At 41.9% G+C, this 25,333-nt stretch overlaps 1 protein-coding gene across 1 annotated transcript in view; it reads left to right on the top strand.

The window, feature by feature from the left end:
• The first annotated feature begins 1,058 nt into the window (after positions 1–1,058).
• The window catches only part of scgn (secretagogin, EF-hand calcium binding protein), a 62,484-nt gene continuing 38,209 nt past the window's right edge, over positions 1,059–25,333 (top strand). Inside the window, exons 1-2 of the mRNA XM_072283066.1 lie at positions 1,059–1,211; positions 7,247–7,317. Coding sequence (XP_072139167.1) covers positions 1,139–1,211; positions 7,247–7,317 — 144 coding nt within the window. The 5' untranslated portion in view covers positions 1,059–1,138. The remainder of the gene's footprint in view (positions 1,212–7,246; positions 7,318–25,333) is intronic.

The raw sequence follows: 25,333 nt of genomic DNA, 5'->3' as shown, positions 1-25,333 counted from the left end.
AGGCGCTGAAACACTGAAATAAATGAGAAAAAAAATATTGGAAATACTTGGCACAACAATAAATTAGATATCGGAGAGGTTAGAAAATAAACACGTTTAAAGTTGCACGGGTGGGTGCGGGGTGGTGGAGATTTCGGCTACGCGAGGCGGATAGAGGACTGACGGAGGGTGGATGGATCGAGAGACCCGCCATTATCCTGAACCTAACTCCGCTTTTCTCTGCGGAAGGGCTGCCGGTGCCCTGCGCTTTATTACAGAAGTGTTTTTTTTCGTCTTAGTAATATTGTAAATCGTAATATTGGAAAGTAACACATAATACAATATTTCGTAAAGCGGTTTGGTTATTCTCCCGCCTGAAGGACGAGAAAGGGAAGAGGCGGACGATCACCTCAGTGAACTGACAGGAGACTGTTTATATCAAGGTCATGCATCAAGGCTAAAAGTTACAGACAGGATTGTACTGAAGCATGGAATATGGTTCTTCTACATTAAAAAATGAAAATAATTTATGAATTATTCGAAATTACTTGGGCATTTTTCTTTCCATCTCATGGAAAGGTGAATCTGAGTAGAACTTCGAAGTAACAAATAACCTCTTGGACTAACTCAACGGGTCGAAAAGCATTTGTGGGGATAATGGAATTGTCGTCATTACGGGTCTTGCTGCAGGTTTTTGATCCAAAACATCGACAACGGCTTTCAATCGAATATGCCGCTCGACCCGCGCAGTTCCTCCAGCAGATTGTTTGTTGCCCCAGATTCCAGCATCTGCAGTCTCTCCCGAATCCAGATCTCCGAAGTACAGTATAACAGTTTGTCGGACCCGGACGACTTATTATTCCAAACAGCCTTTCAATGCAGACCTTGCCGGGTGCTCGAAGTGAATGCACACAGTTCAGTCGGACGCCGGGATGGGAGGAGCTCAGAACTCGTCAGCAGAGCGGAGGGGCAAGGGGCGGACTGGCCAAGCAGCGCTTGGCACCTGGCTGGTTCTGATCTTCTGCTTTTTTTTCCTTCCGGGGAGTGGAGGAAAAGCTAGCGACACGCAGAAAGAGCTGCGTCTCGCCCGCTTGGCACAATCGACCCATCAGAGGAGGCAGTCAGCAGTTGGAAACTTTCTCCATCGCTCGTCAGCACCATGGACAGCCCAGGGTTCGACAACTTGGACGCCGTCGGGTTTCTGCAGATTTGGCAACGATTTGATGCTGATGGTAATCCGTTTTTACTTTATCACACACGGTGCCAAGTGCCCTTTGTGACCTCTATCCATAGGGGGACGAATATGTGAGTTAATGCAAGCAAAATATGTTTTTTAAAACTCAGTTTTGCTTTGCCCATATTTAGATAGTAATAATTCTTAAGGTTATGCAACTGTTTCCAATCAAACCATTCTCCTCAGTAGATCGGAAAGGACAATATGCATTCTGATTGGGATTGTTGGCGCCCGATGGGCTTCAGAAAGAGAGCACTGCTTTTAACTATCGCTCAGCTTTACCGTGGCTTGTTCAGTTGCATCATTGAAAGAATTGCGGTCAGACAGTATTTTTAAGCCGCTTGGCCTTAGTCCTTCATTCTGATTAACTTCACATCGGCAACCGTGACCCCCACCCTATCAGAGATATTCCTTTTGTCCCATCGGTCCTTTCCTAGCCCTCTCTGCACTTAGGGCTACATTATTTCTTACCATCCCAGTCCTTTCTCTTAAACTGATTCCCGCTCCGCAGGTGCTCCCTGTCCTACAGATTGTTTTCAGCCATTCGTGTTTGTCCTCTCACTTAGACTATCAAAAGGTGTCCAAAGTTACAAGGTTTTCTGAGTGTTGATAGATATATCTGCACAAAAAAAATATGTACCACGGTTATTACCAGTTAAGTATATCTTAAGAGGAAGAATTTCGAGACACCATGCTGGTGTGGGCATACAAGAGGTAATTCTGGGTGTTTAAAAGACAGCTTTGTATTCAAGGTAATAGTTTGGGTCACTGTCTTCTTGAAGGTACTTGGTCTTTTTTAATTTTTACTTTAGCAGAAAGTGTCCAAATGGAGCAGGTGGATCAAATACTCATTTTGATATTTACCAAAATGCTTCTTTATTTCCTTATGACACTGAAAGAAGCTGGTGTGGCCTTTCAAGTGCACCTAAGCTTACAGATTAATTTTCCTTGTAGCCTGTTTTCCTTACATCCCAACAGCTCCCTTCAGATTCTACCACTCACCTACACAGTTTACCATTTCCAATTAACTTACCAGTCTCTGTGGGAAGAAACTGGAGCTGCTGGTGGAAGCCCATGCAGTAACAGGGTGAATTGTGAACAGTACCAGAGGCCAAGATCAAACTGGGTTGATTGAACTAGGAGGCAGCAGCTCTACTAGCTGTGCACTAATGAACTAGCTAGCACTAATGAACGGTTGATGCAAGAAGCAGGTGCTAAGTTAGTATCAAATTTTAAGTCTAACTTGAAAAAAATTAACATCTTCTTCAACTCATGAGAATTCCTGGGTTCTGGCCACTGAAAATGTAAAAGGAGCATCCAGACTGAAAGTGGGAAGCTCAACTCTTTGGGCACACAGAAGAGCTCTGTGCAAGGGGCAGGAGTACACCACTTCCCATCCCACCCTATCAAACACCTCCTGCTCCACCTGTGTCATGATAGCATAGTGGTTAGCACAACACTTAACTTCCCCACCGTTCAATTCCCACTGCTGCCTATAAGGGGTTTGTACATTCTCTCCGTGACCATGTGGCTTTCCTCCTGGGGCTCTGGTTTCCTCCCACAATCCAAAGACATGCTGGTTGATAGGTTAATTGTCCCGTGGTTAGGTGAGGGTTAAATCAGGGATTCCTGGGCAGCATGGCTCGAAGGGCTAGGAGAGCCTATTCCACGCTGTAGCTCAATAAATAAATACATAAACCAATAAATAAATACATAAACCACCCCAAGGTGGAAGCAGGTTATCCTCAACCACAAGGGACTGCATAAAAGAAAAATAACTTATTTTTTGTTACAAACAAAAGGAAATCTGCAGGTGATGGAAATCCACACAAGATGCTGGAGGAACTCAGAAAGCCAGGCAGCATCTGTGGAAAAAAGTATGGATGACATTTTGGGCTGAGACTCTTGGCAATTCGGGAGAGAGAAAGATGAGGAGTAGATTTAAAAAGTGGTAATTTTTGTTGTCAGTTTTGAAATGTGTCAATGCATTTCAACATGTTTTGTTATGTGTATTTGATAAGATTAAAGTCCATGGACTGGACACACCTGTTTGCTTGCTTTGAGTCATGAACTATCATTGTACTTGCAGCAGCATTTTGGAATGAATTATATTATTGACCAGGTTTCCTAGTTAACATGCGTCACCTTGTTCTGCACTATTTAAACACTTTTCAAAAAAATTTAGATATGTGGCTTGAGGAAGTGAATGCTGTTAGAGACCAGATTCCATTGTCCCATAGGGTGCTCTGAATGAGCCGTGCAGTGAACAGGTTGAAAGTAAATTGACAATAACGCTGAGTCCTGGTCTCCTTGAAGATGAGAAGAGATTTAAAATATTTCCATGTTGCCGAAGGAAGACAGGCTTTGAAATGACAGCAAATGTAACCCCACACTTATTAAACATTGTTAGTACAATAAAAATGTATGCCACTATCAGCATATTAAAGTAAAATACATAAGATACTGCAGTTACCCTGTAATCTGTGGGTCAATAAATGTAGACCAAGGTTTAATGCCATTTCAAAAGTTATATTTGTTTAGTGAAGTAGAAATATGTTAAACTCCTTTTCAAGGGAGTCTGGAGGTTAGCTATTATTTGGACAGCTCCATTTTATTTAGATTTGTTGCACTGTATAGACTGTTCAAAGCACCCTGTAATATGCTGAAAGCTGGTCATCGGAAGAAGTCAATTCATTTTGCCTTGTGCATTCCTCAGTCTGTTGTCAGCATTAAAGCAACCCACTTAGCCTGCTCATTTTTCATCGTGTGGTATGGGGCCTTGTACTTAGAAACATAGAAACATAGAAAATAGGTGCAGGAGTAGGCCATTCGGCCCTTCGAGCCTGCACCGCCATTTATTATGATCATGGCTGATCATCCAACTCAGAACCCCGCCCCAGCCTTCCCTCCATACCCCCTGACCCCCATAGCCACAAGGGCCATATCTAACTCCCTCTTAAATATAGCCAATGAACTGGCCTCAACTGTTTCCTGTGGCAGAGAATTCCACAGATTCACCACTCTCTGTGTGAAGTAGTTTTTCCTAATCTCGGTCCTAAAAGGCTTCCCCTCTATCCTCAAACTGTGGCCCCTCGTTCTGGACTTCCCCAACAACGGGAACAATCTTCCTGCATCTAGCCTGTCCAATCCCTTTAGGATCTTATACGTTTCAATCAGATCCCCCCTCAATCTTCTAAATTCCAACGAGTACAAGCCCAGTTCATCCAGTCTTTCATCATATGAAAGTCCTGCCATCCCAGGAATCAATCTGGTGAACCTTCTTTGTACTCCCTCTATGGCAAGGATGTCTTTCCTCAGATTAGGGGACCAGAACTGCACACAATACTCCAGGTGTGGTCTCACCAAGGCCTTGTACAACTGCAGTAGTACCTCCCTGCTCCTGTACTCGAATCCTCTCGCTATAAATGCCAGCATACCATTCGCCTTTTTCACCGCCTGCTGTACCTGCATGCCCACTTTCAATGACTGGTGTATAATGACACCCAGGTCTCGTTGCACCTCCCTTTTCCTAATCGGCCACCATTCAGATAATAATCTGTTTTCCTATTTTTGCCACCAAAGTGGATAACTTCACATTTTTCCACATTAAATTGCATCTGCCATGAATTTGCCCACTCACCCAACCTATCCAAGTCACCCTGCATCCTCTTAGCATCCTCCTCACAGCTAACACTGCCACCCAGCTTCGTGTCATCCGCAAACTTGGAGATGCTGCATTTAATTCCCTCATCCAAGTCATTAATATATATTGTAAACAACTGGGGTCCCAGCACTGAGCCTTGCGGTACCCCACTAGTCACCGCCTGCCACTCTGAAAAGGTCCCGTTTATTCCCACTCTTTGCTTCCTGTCTGCTAACCAACTCTCCACCCACACCAATACCTTACCCCCAATACCGTGTGCTTTAAGTTTGCACACTAATCTCCTGTGTGGGACCTTGTCAAAAGCCTTCTGAAAATCCAAATATACCACATCCATTGGTTCTCCCCTATCCATTCTACTAGTTACATCCTCAAAAAATTCTATGAGATTCGTCAGACATGATTTTCCTTTCACAAATCCATGCTGACTTTGTCCGATCATTTCACCGCTTTCCAAATGTGCTGTTATCACATCCTTGATAACTGACTCCAGCAGTTTCCCCACCACCGACGTTAGGCTAACCGGTCTATAATTCCCCGGTTTCTCTCTCCCTCCTTTTTTAAAAAGTGGAGTTACATTAGCCACCCTCCAATCCTCAGGAACTAGTCCAGAATCTAATGAGTTTTGAAAAATTATCACTAATGCATCCACTATTTCTTGGGCTACTTCCTTAAGCACCCTGGGATGCAGACCATCTGGCCCTGGGGATTTATCTGCCTTCAACCCCTTCAATTTACCTAACACCACTTCCCTACTAACATGTATTTCGCTCAGTTCCTCCATCTCACTGGACCCTCTGTCCCCTACTATTTCTGGAAGATTATTTATGTCCTCCCTAGTGAAGACAGAACCAAAGTAATTATTCAATTGGTCTGCCATGTCCTTGCTCCCCATAATCAATTCACCTGTTTCTGTCTGCAGGGGACCTACATTTGTCTTTACCAGTCTTTTCCTTTTTACATATCTATAAAAGCTTTTACAGTCCGTTTTTATGTCCCCTGACAGTTTTCTCTCATAATTTTTTCCCCTTCCTAATTAAGCCCTTTGTCCTCCTCTGCTGAACTCTGAATTTCTCCCAGTCCTCAGGTGAGCCACTTTCTCTGGCTAATTTGTATGCTTCTTCTTTGGAATTGATACTATCCCTAATTTCTCTTGTCAGCCATGGGTGCACTACCTTCCTTGATTTATTCTTTTGCCAAACTGGGATGAACAATTGTTGTAGTTCATCCATGCAACCTTTAAATGCTTGCCATTGCATATCCACCGTCAATCCTTTAAGTGTCATTTGCCAGTCTATCTTAGCTAATTCACGTCTCATACCTTCAAAGTTACCCCTCTTTAAGTTCAGAACCTTTGTTTCTGAATTAACTATGTCACTCTCCATCTTAATGAAGAATTCCACCATATTATGGTCACTCTTACCCAAGGGGCCTCTCACGACAAGATTGCTAATTAACCCTTCCTCATTGCTCAAAACCTAGTCCAGAATAACCTGCTCTCTAGTTGGTTCCTCGACATGTTGGTTCAAAAAACCATCCCGCATACATTCCAAGAAATTCTCTTCCTCAGCACCTTTACCAATTTGGTTCACCCAATCTACATGTAGATTGAAGTCACCCATTATAACTGCTGTTCCTTTATTGCACACATTTCTAATTTCCTGTTTAATACCATCTCCGACCTCACTACTACTGTTAGGTGGCCTGTACACAACTCCTACCAGCGTCTTCTGCCTCTTAGTGTTACGCAGCTCTACCCATATCGATTCCACATCTTCCCGGCTTATGTCCTTCCTTTCTATTGTGTTAATCTCTTCTTTAACCAGCAACGCCACCCCACCTCCCCTTCCTTCATGTCTATCCCTCCTGAATATTGAATATCCCTGAACGTTGAGCTCCCATCCCTGGTCACCCTGGAGCCATGTCTCTGTGATCCCAACTATATCATAATCATTAATAACAATCTGCACTTTCAATTCATCCACCTTATTATGAATGCTCCTTGCATTGACACACAAAGCCTTCAGGCGCTCTTTTACAACTCTCTTAGCCCTTAATCATACTTATTAATCATACAAGAGCAACTTGAAAGGAAACCTTTTTTTATCATGAAACATAAAAGACAACTTCAGGGTATCTACCAAATGGTACATTGTCTCAGTCTCTGACTGACCATGCTTGCAACTGTATCGATCTGATTATAGTTACATATGATATTAATGCTCACTGAATGAAGGCAGATATATTTCTTGTATTCTGTTGCTCCCTTATTATTAGTTTTGTAACAAAAGCCCATTGGAACAAATTTCTAGAAGATGATTGCTTTTACTGTCTTATCTGTACTTCTGTTTTACTTGTTGAAATCTGTCTAGATAATGGATACATTGAAGGCAATGAACTGGATGATTTTTTCCTGCATCTGATGAAGAAGCTTGGTACTGAGGTGAGTCCACATTTTAATTCATCTTGCTGTTGTTCCTGGATAAACTACACCAGGAACATCTCCAAAACAACAAATTGGATTTTCTGATGTCAACTGATGAAAAATGTGCAAATTGCATCCATAAAGCAGTATAAAGTGACAGGGTAACCACTTTCTCTCAATCAACTCTTCTCATATTTGCAAAGGCAGCCAAGTGGTAGCTGATAGAGGATTATAAAGATTCAATAATCCAATAATTTTCTTTGAAGATGGTATCCTAGAAGTTTCATCATTTGTGCAGTTCATTCTATTTTTTGAACCTAATTCAATTGGTTTCCCATACAGATTATTTTTCCATACTCTTTGTGGTTTGACTGGCAGTCAACTTGCTATCTATTCTTATGGAATAGAATTGGACAAATGCATTAAATTAACAACCAAATATATTTTTAAAAAGGGAATTTGAAACATAACTTGCTGACCATGTAGCAGATCATCGATATTGTGCAGCAAGTGCAGAAGTGAGCGAAATAGGGGGGGGGGGGGGTGTAGATCAGACCAGTCAAACACAGCAGCTGCTGGGCAACTTCCAACATTCTCAATGCAAGGTAGGAAAGTCTCAGCTCAGGAGATCAGCTCATCAGAAGTAGAAAGGTGCATATGAAAAGTTCTACTGTATATCCAAGTGTAGCATTTCCAAGGAAAATTACAAGATGTTGGAAAAAAATGTCAGGGGTTTTTGTTCTTTTTCTGAAAAATTATTCCAATAAAATCTTCATTATATCATAGCAATGCTTGATAGGCATAAACATTGGCTCAGGACTGACACTGGTCTCTGAGTGAAAAGGTTGTTGGTTCAAGTACATTGCTGGAGGCAAACTCAGGACTGTGTTGGAGACTGACCCTGCAGCACAGTCTGGAGATTCATCTGTACTGACAGAGGGTACCTTCTAAAGTGAATCTGATATGTCCTCTCAGTTGTCGAACTGTAAATTCTTCTTACTACATGAAGGAAAGTTGGAGAGTTCACTCAGTGACCTGCCTGATACTTGTCTGTCAGTCACCACCATTGGTCATTTGCCTCCTGTTTGTGGGGTCTTGCTATGACAAATTGGCTGTTAGGTTGACTGCATTACTAAAGTTAATTACTGGCTGTGAGGTACCCTGACAGTCCCAAGTCTAATTAAAGTTCAAAGATCTTTAAAAATTCTTTTCAATGTTTTGTATGAATCAAAGATGATTACTTCCTGCAAAACCAAAACCTGGAATAACTTAAAATCATTAATTTAAAGCAAAATATTGAATGACACATTAAAAATAATACTTGGAATCGAGGCAGAAATGCCACACAAATTCATTGCCTCCATTTTCTATTACTTGCTGACCGGATGAACAGAAGTCTTGACTGCAAGTGTGAAATTTACACATCAATGAGAACTTTCACATGTTTAAGAACCTAAACCAAAACCAAGTTATCATGAGACAGTGTAGGGCTTATGTGCTTCAGCCAGTGTAAAATGAAAATTACTTTCAAGCTGAAGCAGTAAGAATTGAAACTGTCAGTCTATCTATTTTGAGAGCATACTGAAAGAGAGCAAAATAAATTATAGAACTTGTAGCATTGAAATGACATCTCCCAATAGGGCATGTATTGAATAAAATTGTAGTTTTGTTTTTCAGTATTCTGTGTATTTTTTAAGATCATAAAACATAGGAGTAGAATTAGGCCATTCAGCCCATCGAAACCACTCTACCTTCTGATCATGGCTGATTTACTTTCCCTCTCACCCCTATTCTCCTGTATTCTCTCCGTAACCTTTGATGCCCTTGTAAATCAAGGACCTATCAATCTCCACTTTAAAAATACCAATTCACTTGGCCTCCACATCCATTTGTGGCATTGAGTTCCACAGATTCACCTCCTCTGGCTAATGAAATGTCCCTGTATTCTGAAGCTGTGTCCTCTGGTTCTAACTCCCTCACCATCGGAAACATCCTCTCCACGTCCACTCTATCTAGGCCCATCAGTATTCAATAGGGTTTCAGTGAGATCCCCTCTCATTCTTCTAAGCTCCAGAGAGTACAGCCCCAGAGCAATGAAACTTTACTCATGTGTTAACTGCAAACAAGACAAAATCTGCAGATGCTGGAAATTCAAGCAACAGACAAGAGTTGCTGGAGGAACTCAGCATCCATGGAAAGGAGCAAACAGTCAATGTTTTGGGCTGAGACCCTTCATCAGGACTGGACTGGAGGAAAAGAGATGAGAAGCCAGAGTAAGAAGGGGAGGGGAGGGGAGGGGAGGGGAGGAAGAAACACAAGGTAGCAGGTGAAGCAGGTGATAGGTGAAACCAGGAGGGGGAGGGGCTAAACTAGGAGCACCAGATAACCCCAACAGACTCACAGGTGAAGTGTCATCTCACCTGGGACAACTGTTCGGGGCTCTGAATGGTAGTGAGGGAGGAGGTGTAGGGGCAGGTGTAACACTTGTTCCGTTTGCAAGGATAGGTGCCAAGAGGGAGATCAGTGTGGAGGGATGAATGGACAAGGGAGTGGTGTAGGGAGCGATCCGTGCGGAAAGCAGAAAGTGGAGGGGGGGTGGAAGGAAGATGTGCTTGGTGGAGGAATCCCACTGGAGATGGCGGAAGTTATGTGCTGGATGCAGAGGCTGGTGGGGTGGTAGGTGAAGCCAAGAGGAGCCCTATCCCTGGTGGGATGGCGGGAGGATAGGGTGAGGACAGATGTTTGCAAGATGGAAGAGATGCAGTTGAGCATAGCATTGATGGTGGAGGAAAGGAAACCCCTTTCTTTGAAGAAGGTGGACATCTTTGTTCCAGTGTAGCCTCCAACCTGCTGGCATGAACATTGATTTCTCAAATTTCCTTCACCATTCTCCTTTCCATTTCCCTCTCTCACCTTATCTCCATACCTGCCCATCACCTCCCTCTGGTACTCCTCCCCTTTCCTTTCTTCCATGATCTTCTGCCCTCTCCTATCAGATTCCCCCTTCTCCAGCCCTTTATCTCTTCCACCAATTGATTTCCCAGCTCTTTACTTCACTCCCACCCCCTCCTGGTTTCACCTATCACCTACCACCTTGTATTTCTTTCTCCTCTCCCCCCCCCCCCCCACCTACCTTCTTACTCTGGCTTCTCATCTTTTTTCTCTAGTCCTGATGAAGGGTCTCGGCCCGAAACATTGGCCGTTTACAGTACTCTTTTCCATAAATGCTGCCTGGCCTGCTGAGTTCTTTCAGCATCTTGTGTGTGTTAACCATAACATTCCTGGGATTACTCCTGTAAACCTCCTCTAAATCCCTTCTAATGCCAGCACATCCTTCCTTAGATATGGGGTCCAAAACTGCTCACAGTATGCAGAGTATCAGATTACACTTGGCTATTATTCAGTCAATAGAGAGGCCAAATGTTTGACTTTTAGACTTTTGACTTTCAGAACATATGTATCAATTATGAATTAGTTAATTTTTCAATAGGTGAAGTAAAAGCCTCGTACTGTCAGGGGATTTTTTTTTGTTTAGGAAAGCACAGAAGTTGAAGTGTTTGAAGGTTTAGATGTTGTTTAATATATAAAGGAGTTCCATTAAGATGCAATGCAGCACCACTGCAGTTCTTCAGTGTAACCCATCAGTGTAAGGGTCCAGAAAAATGAATACAGTATTGCACAGGGGGGGGTCATTAAAGTGAATTACCAGTTCTGAACGTTTTTGGTGAATTTATACTCTATTTATGCAAGACAATTATACTCTGACTGCTTTTAACTTAGTTTTCATTACTGACAACTAAAGATAATTTTGCTTCAAGGGAAAAATTCTTTTATTAATAACAGCTGGAGATGTTGAGCTATATGCCTCAATATTCCTGATATTCATTGCATTTAAGAGCGGCTCACCATTACTGCTGATCTTGGTAATTCATCAGGGCAGTTGTCAGACTCATTCAAGCCAATTACAGCAAGGACTAAACGCAAGGTGTTTTCTGTTCAACATCATACTAAATCCCAACCTCACTGTGACACGTATTACTTTTTTCAGGCTTTGTAACCAAATGTAACAAATTGTGGTCAGTGTTTGTGACGTGGATCCGCATCTACTCATCAAATTTAAATTCAAGTTTACTGTAATTTCAACCACATACACATATACTGCCCAACGAAACAATGTTCCTCTGGACCAAGGTGCACAACACAGTACGTATAGCTCACACACATCACTCAGTAGTCCTCACAATCCTTTATAGGGTCCTGCAGTCAAATGCCTTGCAATTGCCATACCAGACTGATGGTACCTCTGTAAAAATTGATTAGAATGACACACACAATGCGATGGTACTAGAGATGTTTCTGCCAAATCAGACTGACTGTGGTCTTTCTGTCAAGAAGTCCAAGATCCATTTACAGAGCAAGGTGTTGAGACCCAAACAAGAGCAGTTTACCCACCATCTTCTGAGGGATGATCATATTAAATGCTGAGCTGAAGTCGATAAACAGCATCCTGGCTTATGAGGCACGATTTTCCAGGTGGGACAGGGTGGAGCAGAGGGCAAAGGCGGGGTGGGGTGGGGATGGGTGTGGACAGCCACGTTTGCCTCAATATCGTCAGGAAGCAGAGACATTGCTGTGCTTTCTTAACAAAAGAGGTGGTGTTGAGGGACCAGGTGAGATCATTCATTATGTGCACTCCCAGAAACCTGGTGCTCTTAACTCTCTCCATCAAGGAGGCATTTATTTGCAGTGAGGAATGGTCAGCCTGCACCTTCCTAAAGCGCACACTTATCTCTTGTCCACATTGAGACTCAAGTTGTTGTGCTTGTACTATTCTACCAGCCAATCTATGTCTTCTCTGTGCACCATCTTGTCATCGGAGTTGATGAGGCCAGCTACTGTTGTGTCATCCATAAACTTAATGATTTGGTTGGAACTGGATCCAGCAGTACAGTTATGAGTCAGCAGCTAGGGATGTTTCTGCCAAATCAGTCTGACTGTGGCCTTTCTGGCAAGAAGTCCAAGATCCATTTACAGAGCGAGGTGTTGAGACCCAACAAGGACAGTTGGGTCTGAGGGATGATCGTGTTAAACACGAAGCTGAAGTCGATAATCCTGGCTTATGGGCACCATTTTTTAGATGGGACAGGGTGGAGCAAAGGGCAAGGGTTATGCACCATCAGTGGACATACTTGAGCAATAAGTCAACTGGAAAGGTTCCAATGTAGCAGGAAGATGGGATTTATTGCAATCCATCACAAGCCACTCAATGCATTTCATTATTGTGGAGGTTAGTGCCTCTGGACGGTGGTCATTAAGTCAGGTTACCATGGCCTTCTTGGGCACCGGGATGATAGAGGCTGCCTTGATGCCTCTGGGGACAGTGGAGTGCTCCAGAGAGATTTAAAGATTTCTTTTAGAACTGCTGTTAGCTGGGCTACACAGTCCCTCAGCACCCAACCAGACACTGCAGCTTTATGTGGGTTGATCCTGTGCAGTGTTTTCCTTACATTATCTGTGGCCAGACAGGGTCCCTACTCGTTGGGGTGTGCTTTCCTCGATGGTACAACTTTCTGTGTTTCAAACTGTGTGTAAAAGACATTCAGCCTGTCAGGAAGGGAGGCATCACTATCATTGATGTGCCAGGTGGATTTGTATTCCATTAAGATCTGAATGCCCTGCCACGTTCAAAACGTTCAAAGGTTCATTTATTACTAAAGTATACAATCTTGAAATTCTTCTTTTCTGGCAGCCATAAAACCAAGGAAGAAAGGAAAGGCAGCAGAATCAACCCCCCCCCCCCAAATCCCTCCTCCCACACAAAAAAATGAACAAAACGGAACAGGCACATCAACCCCCACATCCCCGCCCTGCACAAACAATAAGTGAGAAAGATTGGGCGAGAATCACAGAGTATAAAAAAACTATAAGACTGGGGGGGGAAGTCTATAGTCCCAGTCCACATCCAAAATGCAGAAAACCTGGGCACAGTAGCAGACTCTCGCGTCTCCAGTACAGAGCAATCAAAGACAGGCATCCGGTTCTCACCCTCTGCACTCGCCTCGATACTTCAATCTCCCTCATCGCTTTAATCAGTGCATGATGGAGGCTTTAATCGACGAAATGGAGTCGAACATCAGCTTGTGCCCCATCCCACAGCCTGCCCACCATGAGGTTCACACACACTGCCTCTGCCCTCCGGAATCCTCTCGGAGACTGCAGAGCACTGGAACATCCAGACAATCTCCAAACAGCAAATCACAGGCTTCAACTGTTCCAGAATCACATCCAAAATGAAAAACCAACAAAAAGCACATAGAATAAGTGAAATGTAGGGTTTCCTGATCTATCCAGAAGTTGTTGACTAAGGAACATTGTATGCAGGTGCCTCATGCCTCTGGTATCACAGAAATGGCTCTATATTCTCCGTGAATAATCATATTCTGCCTTTCTGATGGCGTGGGAGAGCACAGTTCTTGCTGCTCTGAGAGTCATCTTATCTCCCCAATGATCTTCTTTACTATATCAACATCTAACACACAAAAAAGGATTATATCTATTAATTTATAGATATTTCTGGAAGAGTATAAACTTGCCATTGACCTATGACCCTTGCACTTCATAAGTCTTCCTGCACTGCATTTTATCTGTCACAGTAACACGGTTTACTGCATTTTGTTTTCTTTTTGCTACCTTGCTATAATTAGGGATGGAATGCATACAAAACCCTTTCATTTCATCTTGATACATGCAATAATAAAAATAAACCAATAAACAGTGAGCTGAGGGGAGATAAAAAGTGTGCTGTCATCACGCCACAGTCATCATCAGATCACGGGTAAGCTTGATGGACCATTGTGGGTTTGATATATTCACATCGGTCAGCAGTACTCAGACCCAAGCCATTTACTTTTACACAAGGTACGTTACCTAATGATAGCACTTTTAGATATAGACTGATTGTCTCTGTATTTAAATTGATGGCTCATCTGATAATGATTCCTTCTATTGATTTACCAAGTTTGTTACACTTCTGTTTATTAAATAGAGTTAATGGAGGTCTCTGGGGAGAGGAAAATGGACTCTCAGAAAAATTACAGCAGGTGTTCATCCACAAAAATTCTAGAATATAGTGTCAAATCTTGTCCTTTTAGCTTATTTTGCTAAACAAATGGAAAAAGTGAAAAGTTGTCTTTAAACATTCTCTATAAAAAGAAAACTTGAAGACACATATAGTGAACTAAATGTGTACAAAACTCAGCCCAGTAACTGTACAAATGCAAAACTCACATACATCATATCAATTGATTAACAAGCTTAGCCATCATAACTGATCTCATATTTTCTTACGTTATAGGAGGAAGCCTTTAGGCCCAGCAAGTTTATGCTAGTACTAAAAGCAATCCAACTTTCTGCGTTTCCCTGTAACCTATTCTCTCCCACATTCTCAGCGTTTACCTTTGATTCTCCTATCAACCCTACTACACTAAGTGCCCAACTAACATACTAACCAGCATGTCTTCAGGACATGGGAAGGAACAGGAGTATCTGGGAGAAACACACACAATTACAAGCAGAATATGCAAACTCCAGAGCTGACAGCACCGTAAGTCAAGATCAAACCTACTGTATGCCCCTGGATCTGTGAGGCAGCACCCCTACTAACTGTAGAACTGAGCCACTCCATAAACCTCTCTTCATCAGTAGTTATAAGCTACATTCCATTTTACTTGTCTGGTTTAGTTTGGGAACTAGTTAAAAAATAAATGGCAGCTGTTTTACCATTGAACTATTTCTGCTGATTTCTTATCTACCTTGTGTTATTTGCTTGCCTGTGTTTCTTTCACGTGGTTACATTAACAACTTCAGACAAAAATCAAAGTAAACATAAAGGCAAAATATTGATTGGAATTGAGAGATAAGACTACAACATGTTGGGGTCCTTTTAGGACCCTTCGTCACCTTGCATTTTTACCCCATTTGTCATACAATTTCTCTGGACATCCTCTGTCACTGATCTTTCCTTTTACTCTTCTCTGTTTCCACATTTTGCTTAATTATTCTGTGATTTTTCTTCATTCTAATGAAGATAGAATAGAAAGTTAGCTGTTGACCTGTAATGTTAACTCTGTTCCTTTCTCCATGGATGCTGCCTGATGTACTGAGAATCCACTGCTTTTATTTCAAAGTTATCTTACAGGAACATCCCGAAAGTTGACAATACCTCTGTTTACATGAGCAAAATGTTGGAGAAACCTAGCTGCATGTGTGATGGGTAGTGTGTGATGCTATGAGACCTGCTGAATTCCTCCAGCATTTTATCTGAGTTGCTCTGGATTTCCATCATCTGCAGAATCTCATGTGTTTAATATGTATTTATAAAGGCAAAGTCTGTACATTTCCTAGTTTGCTTTTGCCCATCCCAAAGGCAGCAATTTTTGCCCAGGACTTTCTGCAGATTGAAGGAGCCCAAGTGGTGATTGTGCATTGGATGAGTGGTGAGTTCTGGCAGACATGAAATATTGTAGATGCTGGATCCAGGTCAAGAGTAGTGGTGATAGGTCGATTCAGTTGAGGAGAGGTGTGATAGGTTGATCAGTTGAGGAGAGGTGGTGACAGTTTGATCCAGGTGAGAAGAGGTGGTGATAGGTTGATCCAGGTGAGAAGAGGTGGTGATAGGTTGATTCAGTTGAGGAGAGGTGGTGATAGGTTGAGCCAGGTGAGGAGAGGTGTTGTAGGTTGATTCAAGTGAGGAGAGGTGGTGATGGGTTGATTCATGTGAGAGAGAGGTGGTAATAGATTGATGTAGACAAGAAGGTATGTAGCCATTACCTACTAGCTCTAGTTCAACACCCCCCCTTCTCTTTATTTATTTCTCCTCTCTGTCTTTCAGTCCTGATGAAGGGTCTTGACCCAAAACATAGACTGTCCAGTTCTCTCAGCTGCCTGATCCACTCAGTTCCTTCTGCATCTCACACAAAATGTCAACCTGAAACGTCGACTGTACTCTTTTCCATAGATGCTGGCCTGCTGAGTTCCTCCAGAATTTTGTGTGTGTTGCTCAGATTTCCAGCATCTGCAGATTTTCTCTTGGTTTCCTCTTGGGTGTTACTTCATGAAGGGCTTGGGGATTGGTATCCACTGCAGGTGGAGAGGATCTTGCTTCATGTCCCATTGAAAGAAGAGCACTACCTTGAACCTTTGCCACAGATTGCACGTGCAAAGTCTTTATATGCCAATACAAAATATACTTAGACCACTATTTAATGAACACTAATTACAATGAATGAACTAAGAATTTGTTTGCCATTGATTTGCAGTCTGTAGATCTAAAGATTTTTGTGGTTTTCCAGGTATTTCTTGGCATACTCACAGATGATGCCTGTTTCCCCAGAGTCCTCACCTGTGGTCATACACCACAGAGTCATACACCAAAGAAACGGACCATTTGGCCCAATGGATCCTCTCTGACCAAGGATCCTATCTGAGCTGTTCCCATTTCAATTCAAGTCTGTCATTCAACTATTCATGAATACCCATGAATACAGCCAAACAAGACAGCGTTACTCTTGGACCAAGGTGCAAAACACAGTACCAACAGCCACACACAGCACAAAGCACATACAAGCGAGCAAGCACACATAAGATATGAGTAAAATACCGCCACACATAAGAAAAATAGTTCAGACCTGAGTCCATGAATGCCGCAGAAATCTGCAGTCAACCACAATACAGCTTGTCTTCTGCTGAGTGATCTCTGGGTGGGCAGCACCAACTCCAGCATGGACTCGGCGCCACACCCCATCTCCCCCTCCCCCCCCACCCCCCATGGAGCGCACCAACTCCAACACCTCTCTCCTGGCAGCTGTAAATTTCACCACATTTGACCTATTTCCCTCAAAACTTTGCTATCTGTATTCCTGTCCAAGTGCCTTTTAAATGTTGTTCAAGTACCTGCCTCAGCCACTTCCTCTGGCAGCTCATTCTCTATACTGACCACACTTTGGGTGAAAAAATTGCCCCTCAGCAATTTAATCCGAAACTCTCTAGTTCCTGATTCCTCAGCCCTGGGAAAAAGACTGTGCATATTCACCCTGCTTATGTCCTTCATCTCTATAAGATCTCTCTTCGCTCTCCTACATCCTATTGGGAAAAAAAGTCTTAACCTGCTGATCTTATCCCCATAATTCAGTCTGCTGAGTCCTGGCAACATCCTCATAGATCTCCTCTGCATTCTCTCCAGCTGCGGTGTCTGATGAATCCTGTTTGACATGAGATACGTTGCATGTGCTGACAAACAGTGCAATGTTGATAGTTGCGGTGTGAGCAGAGACAAGATCGGGGTTGGGAACACCAGAGGTCAGGAAGGAGATCAGATTTGTGACTGAGACTAAGATCTGAAGTGCTTGTGGTTGTTTTGACAAGCTGCGTCCTGCAAGCTGAACCTGTCACTGAAGCTGTTCTATCCAAAAATGGTTTTGAGCATGTAGGTCGTAGCTACCCTAGTGTCATTACCAACAGCCTTGGTGATATCTGTGTTTTCTTTCAGTGATCCTGTGAAGTTGGTGCCCCTATCCCTCACAAATAATGAAATACCTATGGCATTATTAGAATATTATGGATTTCTCAGTCCCCTTCTGTTAAACATTTACATTTTGAGAGAGCTGAGGTAACCACATAGCCTATGTGAGAACATTGGCGAGCTTTTTGAAAGAATTCATAGCTGAGGGGTGTGCTGCTGGCACACATTATAAATGCATGTTCTTCCTGCCTGATGCTGATTTTGCCAGTGTAATAGTAATATTGTAATTTTTACTGTGGCAGGTATTTAATTCATGTTCCAGTTCAATTGCCGTGCTGTTTTATTGCAAACATTAAATATAACGAAAGACAAATAGCCTATTAAAGAAACAATTTGGCACCATGCTGATTTTGATAATACCTCTCATCACATCCCCCAAGAATTTTCTAGAGAAAAAAAAACAAGTAAAAGAGCAATCGAGTAAATGCACTGATCGCACATTCCCAGCAAAATCAGATGCAAAGGGGGCTTGACATGGAAATGGAGCCAGGGTATTAAAGGCTGGCAGCAGCTCTAGGACTCTACAGCTGGAGCACAGTTGCATTAGATGTTCCCTTCTCAATGAAGGAGCAAGTCTCACAAATTCAGTGAACTGATCTTGAAGAGCACTTTCCCCTTGGCAGCGCAAATATGTGTAAAAGGTAAAGAGCAGAATGAAATATCTGTGTTTATTTTACTGTCCTCATGATGAACATGTGGAATGAACCATAACTCTCTATTGTCAGCTTATATTGTCTGTATTTACTTCTGTGTAGTGCACAAACCTTTGTTGACAGGGTCAGAAATTGGAATGTTTGTGAATAACATCATGCTTTGTTTTGAACCAATTCTGATCAACGCATGTTCTCTGAGAAGCCAGGTGTCTGGATCAGTTGCAAGTGAATTCTATCATTCATTATGTGATATTTAAAAATTGCATGCAGAGCAGACTCGATGAGCTAAATGGCCTAATTCTGCTCCTATATCTTATGACCAAGCTGTTGCTGAGGTTCCAAGCTTCACACAACCACCACTGTATTTTGGTACTCGGAGAGCTTTGGGTTCTTTATACCACCAGATATCGTGATACCTGCTCCTAGAGTGCACGGCTGAGTCCTGAATAAACAAGTACCTGACATTTGTCCCACATTTGAAAAGCTAACATCCAACATGGCAGCATTCCATCTGCAGAGTCCTAGGGCTGCTGCTAGCCATTAGCAATACTGCTGGTGAGAGACAATACTCTTGGGAGAAGCTGGGAGAATCGTGAATAGGTCATTATATAGTAATTGAATTACTTAGAAATCCAGTACTAAGCTGAAATGAAATTTTGCTGTTGCATTAGCTGATATTTAACTTCAACCAGGACCATTCTAAAATCTAGGTAATCCATTAACTTTTAGAATATTGCATTTCCAGCTGGTTAGATTTGCAGCACAATTTAATTTTTGTTCTAAATTGATACTAATTTTTGCCCTTTCCTTCTGCCTTTGAATCACTTTAAATCCATCACCTTAACTAGTTTAGTTTAAACAAATGAGTGTAGCCAGCATGTGCATAAATTAAATATTTGGGAGCACAGTGGATTCTGGTTTATCAGGGCCAGTACATTAGTTAAAAGGTATAAAAACATGAACTAATTTTAACTGAGTAACAAATTATGCATTTAAATGAAATACACTACCAATTCACTACAGTACTGTAAGACTGTGTATTAGTTACTATAGGTCAACTTTCACTAATCCGATGACCTATAATCCGGCACTGATTATGCTCAATGTGATCCTTTTGTAATTTGGCATTTTCACTAATCTGGTACACCTCAGGTCCCAATGGTGTTGGATTAGCGAAGGTCGACCTGTAGCGGTTTTCGACAGAGGAATTTAGTGTACACTGTCTTGTTCCTTTGATTGACTGTAAATGAACAAAATCACCACAGACACATAGTACAAATAATGGGCTGCCTCCATAGAATCTTTTCGGCAATTGCATTCTCCAAATCTTTATTTTCATTGTACCTTTCGAGATGATAGTTGATACCTTCAAATTCTTCATAGTTCCTCAAAGTTCAAAATAAATTTATTATCAAAATACATGTATGTCACCATATACAATCCTAAGATTCATTTTCTTGCACACATACTCAATAAATCCATTATAGAATAACAGCAATGAAAGACCCCAACAATTTGCACAATCAACCAGTGTGCAAAAGACAAAAAACTGTGCAAATACAAAAGAAAAAAATAAGACTAGTAAGTAAATTAGCAACAAATATCAAGAACATGAGATGAAGCGTCCTTGAAAATGAGTTCATAAGTTACAGGAAAAGTTCAGTGATGGGACAAATAAAGTTGAGTGAAGTTATCTCCTCTGGTCAAAGCCTGATGGTTGATGGATAATAACTGTTCCTGAACCTGGTTGTGTGAGCCCTGAGGCTCCCGTGCCACCCTCCTGATAGCAGCAGCGAGAAGAGAGTATTACCCAGATTGTAGGGGTCTCTGATGATGGATATTGCTTTCCTGCGACAATGCTTTATGTAGATGTGCTCAGTGGTGGGAAGAGCTTTACCCATAATGGACTGAGCCACTACTTTTTGCAGGATTTTCCATTCAAGGGCTTTGGTGTTTCTGCACCAGGCTGTGATGCAGCCAGACAATATACTCTTTACTGCACATCTATAGAAGTTTGCCAAAGTTTTAGATGTCATGCTTAACCTTTGCAAACTCATAAAAAAGTAGAGGCGTTGCAGTGCTTTCTTCATAATTGCCCAGGACAAGTCCTCTGAAATGATAACACCAAGGAATTTAAAGCTTCTGACCCTCTCCACCTTCGTTCCTCTGTAAGGACTGGCTCATGGGCCTCTGGTTTCCTTCTCGTGAAGTCAATAATCTGCTCCTTGATCTTCCTGACATTGAGTAAGAGATTGTTATTATGGCACCGCTTAGCCAGATTTTCAATCTCCTTCATATATGCTGATTCGTCACCACCTTTGATTCACCCTACGACAGTTAGCAGACTTGAATAACTTCCGAATTTGTTGAAGTGGTGAAATTGTTTCCTTTTCACTCCAAGCCAAATCTCACATCTTTAAGCCTGAATACTTGAAACAACAGTGAGCAAAGCAGTTCTGAATTGTCTTGCTGCTTATTTCTCGCCAACTATCAGTGACAAAAATCACCGCTTCTTGAACACAAGCACACTCAGCTGACAGCATTTGCTGTAAGCACGGTGTTGTGTCTAATGGCCGCATAAGTACACATGACTAGAAACTGTTCGGCAATAGTCTCTTGCTCCAATTAAACAGCACAGTGTCTCAATAAATGAAGGGAATCCCAGCTACATTCTCAATTAGATTTTTTTTCTTTAACACTTGTCCCAAACAAATAGCTGCCCTGATTAACCAATGGCCCAATTAATCAGAATCCACTGTAATTGTTAGATTAGATTCAACTTTATTGTCATTGTGCCAAGTACAGATACAAAGCCAATGAAATGCAATTAGCATCTGACCAGAAGTGCAAAAGAACAGTATTATTTACAAAATAACTGTGAATAAAAAATAAGTGCTACAGCATACAAATATAAAAATACTGAGACAGTACAATATTGGTGCAATACTGCTTAGCGCTGTGATGTGAGGTTCAGCAGGGTCACACCCTCAGGGAAGAAGCTCTTCCTGTGGCTGCTGATGCGGGAGTAGAGGCTCCTGTAGCGCCTACTGGATGGCAGGAGAGTAAGAGGTCCATGGTTAGGGTGAGATGCATCCTTGATAATGTTTTTCACGCTGCCCAGGCAGCGTTTATGGTAGATGTTCTCAATGGTGGGCAATTGGGTGCCGACAACCCGCTGGGCCTGCACAGACAAAAGCAAAGTCATTCCACCTTTCAAGCCTATTTTTCCATCAGCTGCAAAATAATTGACTTGCAGCTCAGAAGCAATTTAACTGATTTTGATCACCATTCCTTGATACCTTTAGATAACACAAATCTGCTCATCTTAATACAAATAACACTCAGGGGAGTTGCACTTTTCCTATGCCTGGTCTGTGAGAAGGTATTTTTTGATACCATTCCTGAATAGTTCAGCTTAAATTTTAATATTATATCCCTTTTTGTTTGGTATGTGCTAATAAAAAGGAAATAACTTTCTCTGTACCTACTTGTTACAGTTCTTTGTAGACACAATTAAATCACTTCTCAAATGAAAAGTAAGAAATATAAGGCATGCTTATGCAACCCAAGTTATCATTTAACCCTTTCAGTCTTGGTATAACTCTGGTCAATCTTCACTGCATCCACCAAGGTCAGACTACCTCAGTGCAAAATTCAAGCAACAAGATGAGGATCTGAACAGAACCAAGAGTGTGCATGTATAAGTCAGATGTGCATGCACACCTTGAGCTTTTATTGTATTAGTCTACTTGCATGAGCTATATACAGCAAGTCAGAGTCATACAACATAGAAACTGCCTCTTTCACCCAGGAGATAGTAGCATTGAGGTCAGTTCAAAGAAGATCCACCAGGCTAATTCCTGGAATGAGAGGGTTGTCCTATCAAGAGAGGGTAAGCAGTTTGGGTCTGAATTCCTGGAGTTTAGAAGAATGAGAAGTGACCTTGTTCAACATATAAGATCCTTTGGGAACTTGGCAAGGTAGATGTTGAGATGTTTTACTAGTGGCAGAGTGACAAGCAAGAGGACGTTCCTGCAAATTGAGAAGCAGTTAATATAAAACTGAGGAGAATAGAACTGTCTCCTCTCAGAGGATGGTGATTCTGAATTTCTCTGTCCCAGTGGGTGGTGGAGGCCAAATCAACAGATACAAGATGGAGACAGATAAATATTTGAAAGATGGTGGAATTGAGTGATGGGGAACTGGCTCAGAAGATGATTTGAGGTCAGTGTAGATCAACTATGATCATATTGAATGGCAGGGCAGGCTTCAGGGGCCGGGTGGCATATTCCTGCTTCTATTTCATTGCGTTATTGTAAGCCTGCTTCAGGCAACAAACATTCATTTACACTGAATTCATTTTATTCTCCCCACATTCCCATAATCTTCCCCCAGATTCTGCCACTTGTCCAGGTTTAGGGCAATTTACTTTGGCTGGTAACCCACAATCTATGAGTAGGCACTTCTACTCCTAGATTCATTCAACCTTGTGGCTATTAATAGTATTGAATAAAAGTTCAAATAAATCTGAGAGCAGTTTTACAGATTTTGAAGGACAGTGATCTTTCATTTTAATGTTCAACACGTACTCCCCACTGGCAAACTTTGCCACCAGGAATGCAAATCAATAACATTAGCATTCAGTATTCTGCATCTGAATCAATTTGTATAATGTGCAAAGTATCCTAAAGGATTCAATAACTGAGGATTCTATTTACAGCAGTATGATATAAAAGGTAATTTTCAATGGGTTCTGAGTAAATAATTTAGCTCTAATGTTAATGAAATTTTTAAAAACTTTATTTCACAACAGAAGTTAAAGTAGCATTGCAACATAGGATTAGTGTAGATGGTTTTGCCTCTAGGTATGGAACTTAGAGGAGACTGGATATACCTGTGATTATACAAACGTTGGATGGAAATTATCTACTGGTTTCAATTTTACCATTTTGATGTTGTTTTTGATCCCTGTCCTCTGACACCAGCATCACTTCCTTAGTATTACTAGTTTGCCAAGGTTTTGCACTTTCAGCAGAAGATCAACACTGGGAACTGTGAGATTGTTATGTGCACAGCAGGCATAAGGTGAAGGGTCTCAAGTCAAAATGCCGACTGCCCATTTCCCTCCAGAGAAACTTCCTGACCCATTCAGTTTCTCCAGGTCTTTGTGTTTATGCACAGCAGATGGTGGAGCCCACAAAGGCAGAATTACTGGACACCCTGCTTCATGGTAGAATTGTTGGCCAAAGCACAAGTAATGTCATCAGAATTTCAGTGTTCAAAAACTGTTTTGTTTGGAAGAGATTATAATGTGTAAGTGCGAAGGGAGCTGATGCTAATGTATACCATAAGTAATCATTTGAACACTGGACGCAAGCAATACAGTCTCTCTCTGAAGGGCACAGTTTAAGCGGCCATAAATACCATGAGCAGCGGTTTAGGAAAACATGTAGTATGTGACTGGGTGCTGTAAATCACAGGGCAATGCAATGGCATATCTAGGAGAGCTGGTGCCTCACAGCTCCTGTGAACTTTGTTCTGTTATGTTTGTTCTTAATAAAGACAAGCTTGGCATGGGTAAACACTGGAACATTTTATTGCTAACACTGTTCAACACTGAGCACATGTGACCCTGTCACCATCAAAGCTTGCAGTTTAGGATGAATCGCCCATATTGCCCAATGGGAATTGAAGTTCTTTATTATATACACACATAATATCACATCTTCCCCTTTTAAAGAAAAACAAACACAATACTATGTCCTCATAAACCTGCAAGGGACAATAAACCATTCCAACAAAGATATCTACATTCTGTGGCCAGACCCTTATCTACTCGGTAACTTTCAGTCGGTCTTTGAGGTGACTTAATGATCCTTTTTGGTCTGCTATATGTTTCCACCGGTGTATTGCTTGCACTTCGTGTGTTATTATTTGTGTCTTTCTGAGAACTCTGATCAACATGTTCATGTTTTACGTCTGCTGGCCCCTTTGATGTACTGACAGATGATGTGTCACAGCTTTGGGTTGGTGGTTGTGGTCGTAGATCCACATAGTTCCTTCTCAGAGGCCGTCCTCACTCTTGCTGGATTTGGTAGGAACATGGAGCAATTTCCTCTTGCACATATCCTTGCATGACCATGTGCCAGAATTGTGATCTTGAATTCGCACTTGATCCCCAGACTTCAGAACTTGTAGGCTTTTTGGAGTCTTGTTGTTGTACTGTTCCTGTTTCTCTTTCCCTTTCTCCTTAGCTAAATTGACCTTGTCTGCTCCTTCCAGTGTCAACAGGTTTTTGTGCATTGGAAGGTTAGTGTGTATGCATCAACCCATCAGCACTGGGGCTGGTGAAAGCCTATGGAATGGTGCATTTCTGTAAATCAGACATTTGTGAAAATCCTCTCATCCATTTTGTGCCTTCTTCATGAGGCTCTTCACTATCTGACCGAACTCTCAGCTAAGCCATTAGGTTTTGGGTAATGTGGGCTTGAAGTTATATCAAAACCTCTAAATCATTGGCAAAGGACTCAAATTCACAGGTGGAAACTTGTGGACCATTGTCTGATACTACCTCACATGGAACTCCATGCCTTGCAAACTCAGCTTTCAGGAAGGTGATGACCACTTTGCTGGATGTTGATTGCAGTGATGCAACCTCTGGGTAATTGGAAACATAGTCTGTTACAACAATATAACTCTTCCCACTACATTCAAACAAATCCACTCCAACTTTGAACCCTGTTTGGTACAGGGTATGGCGTAAGTGGTTATGTTTGCTGTTTTCGTCTGCAGGTAAGTCATA

This window comes from Mobula birostris, chromosome 19, assembly GCF_030028105.1.
Source record: "Mobula birostris isolate sMobBir1 chromosome 19, sMobBir1.hap1, whole genome shotgun sequence".
Lineage (NCBI taxonomy): Eukaryota > Metazoa > Chordata > Chondrichthyes > Myliobatiformes > Myliobatidae > Mobula > Mobula birostris.
The sequence above is the reverse complement of the archived record's forward strand: the minus strand, read 5'-3'. Positions and strand labels throughout refer to the sequence as shown.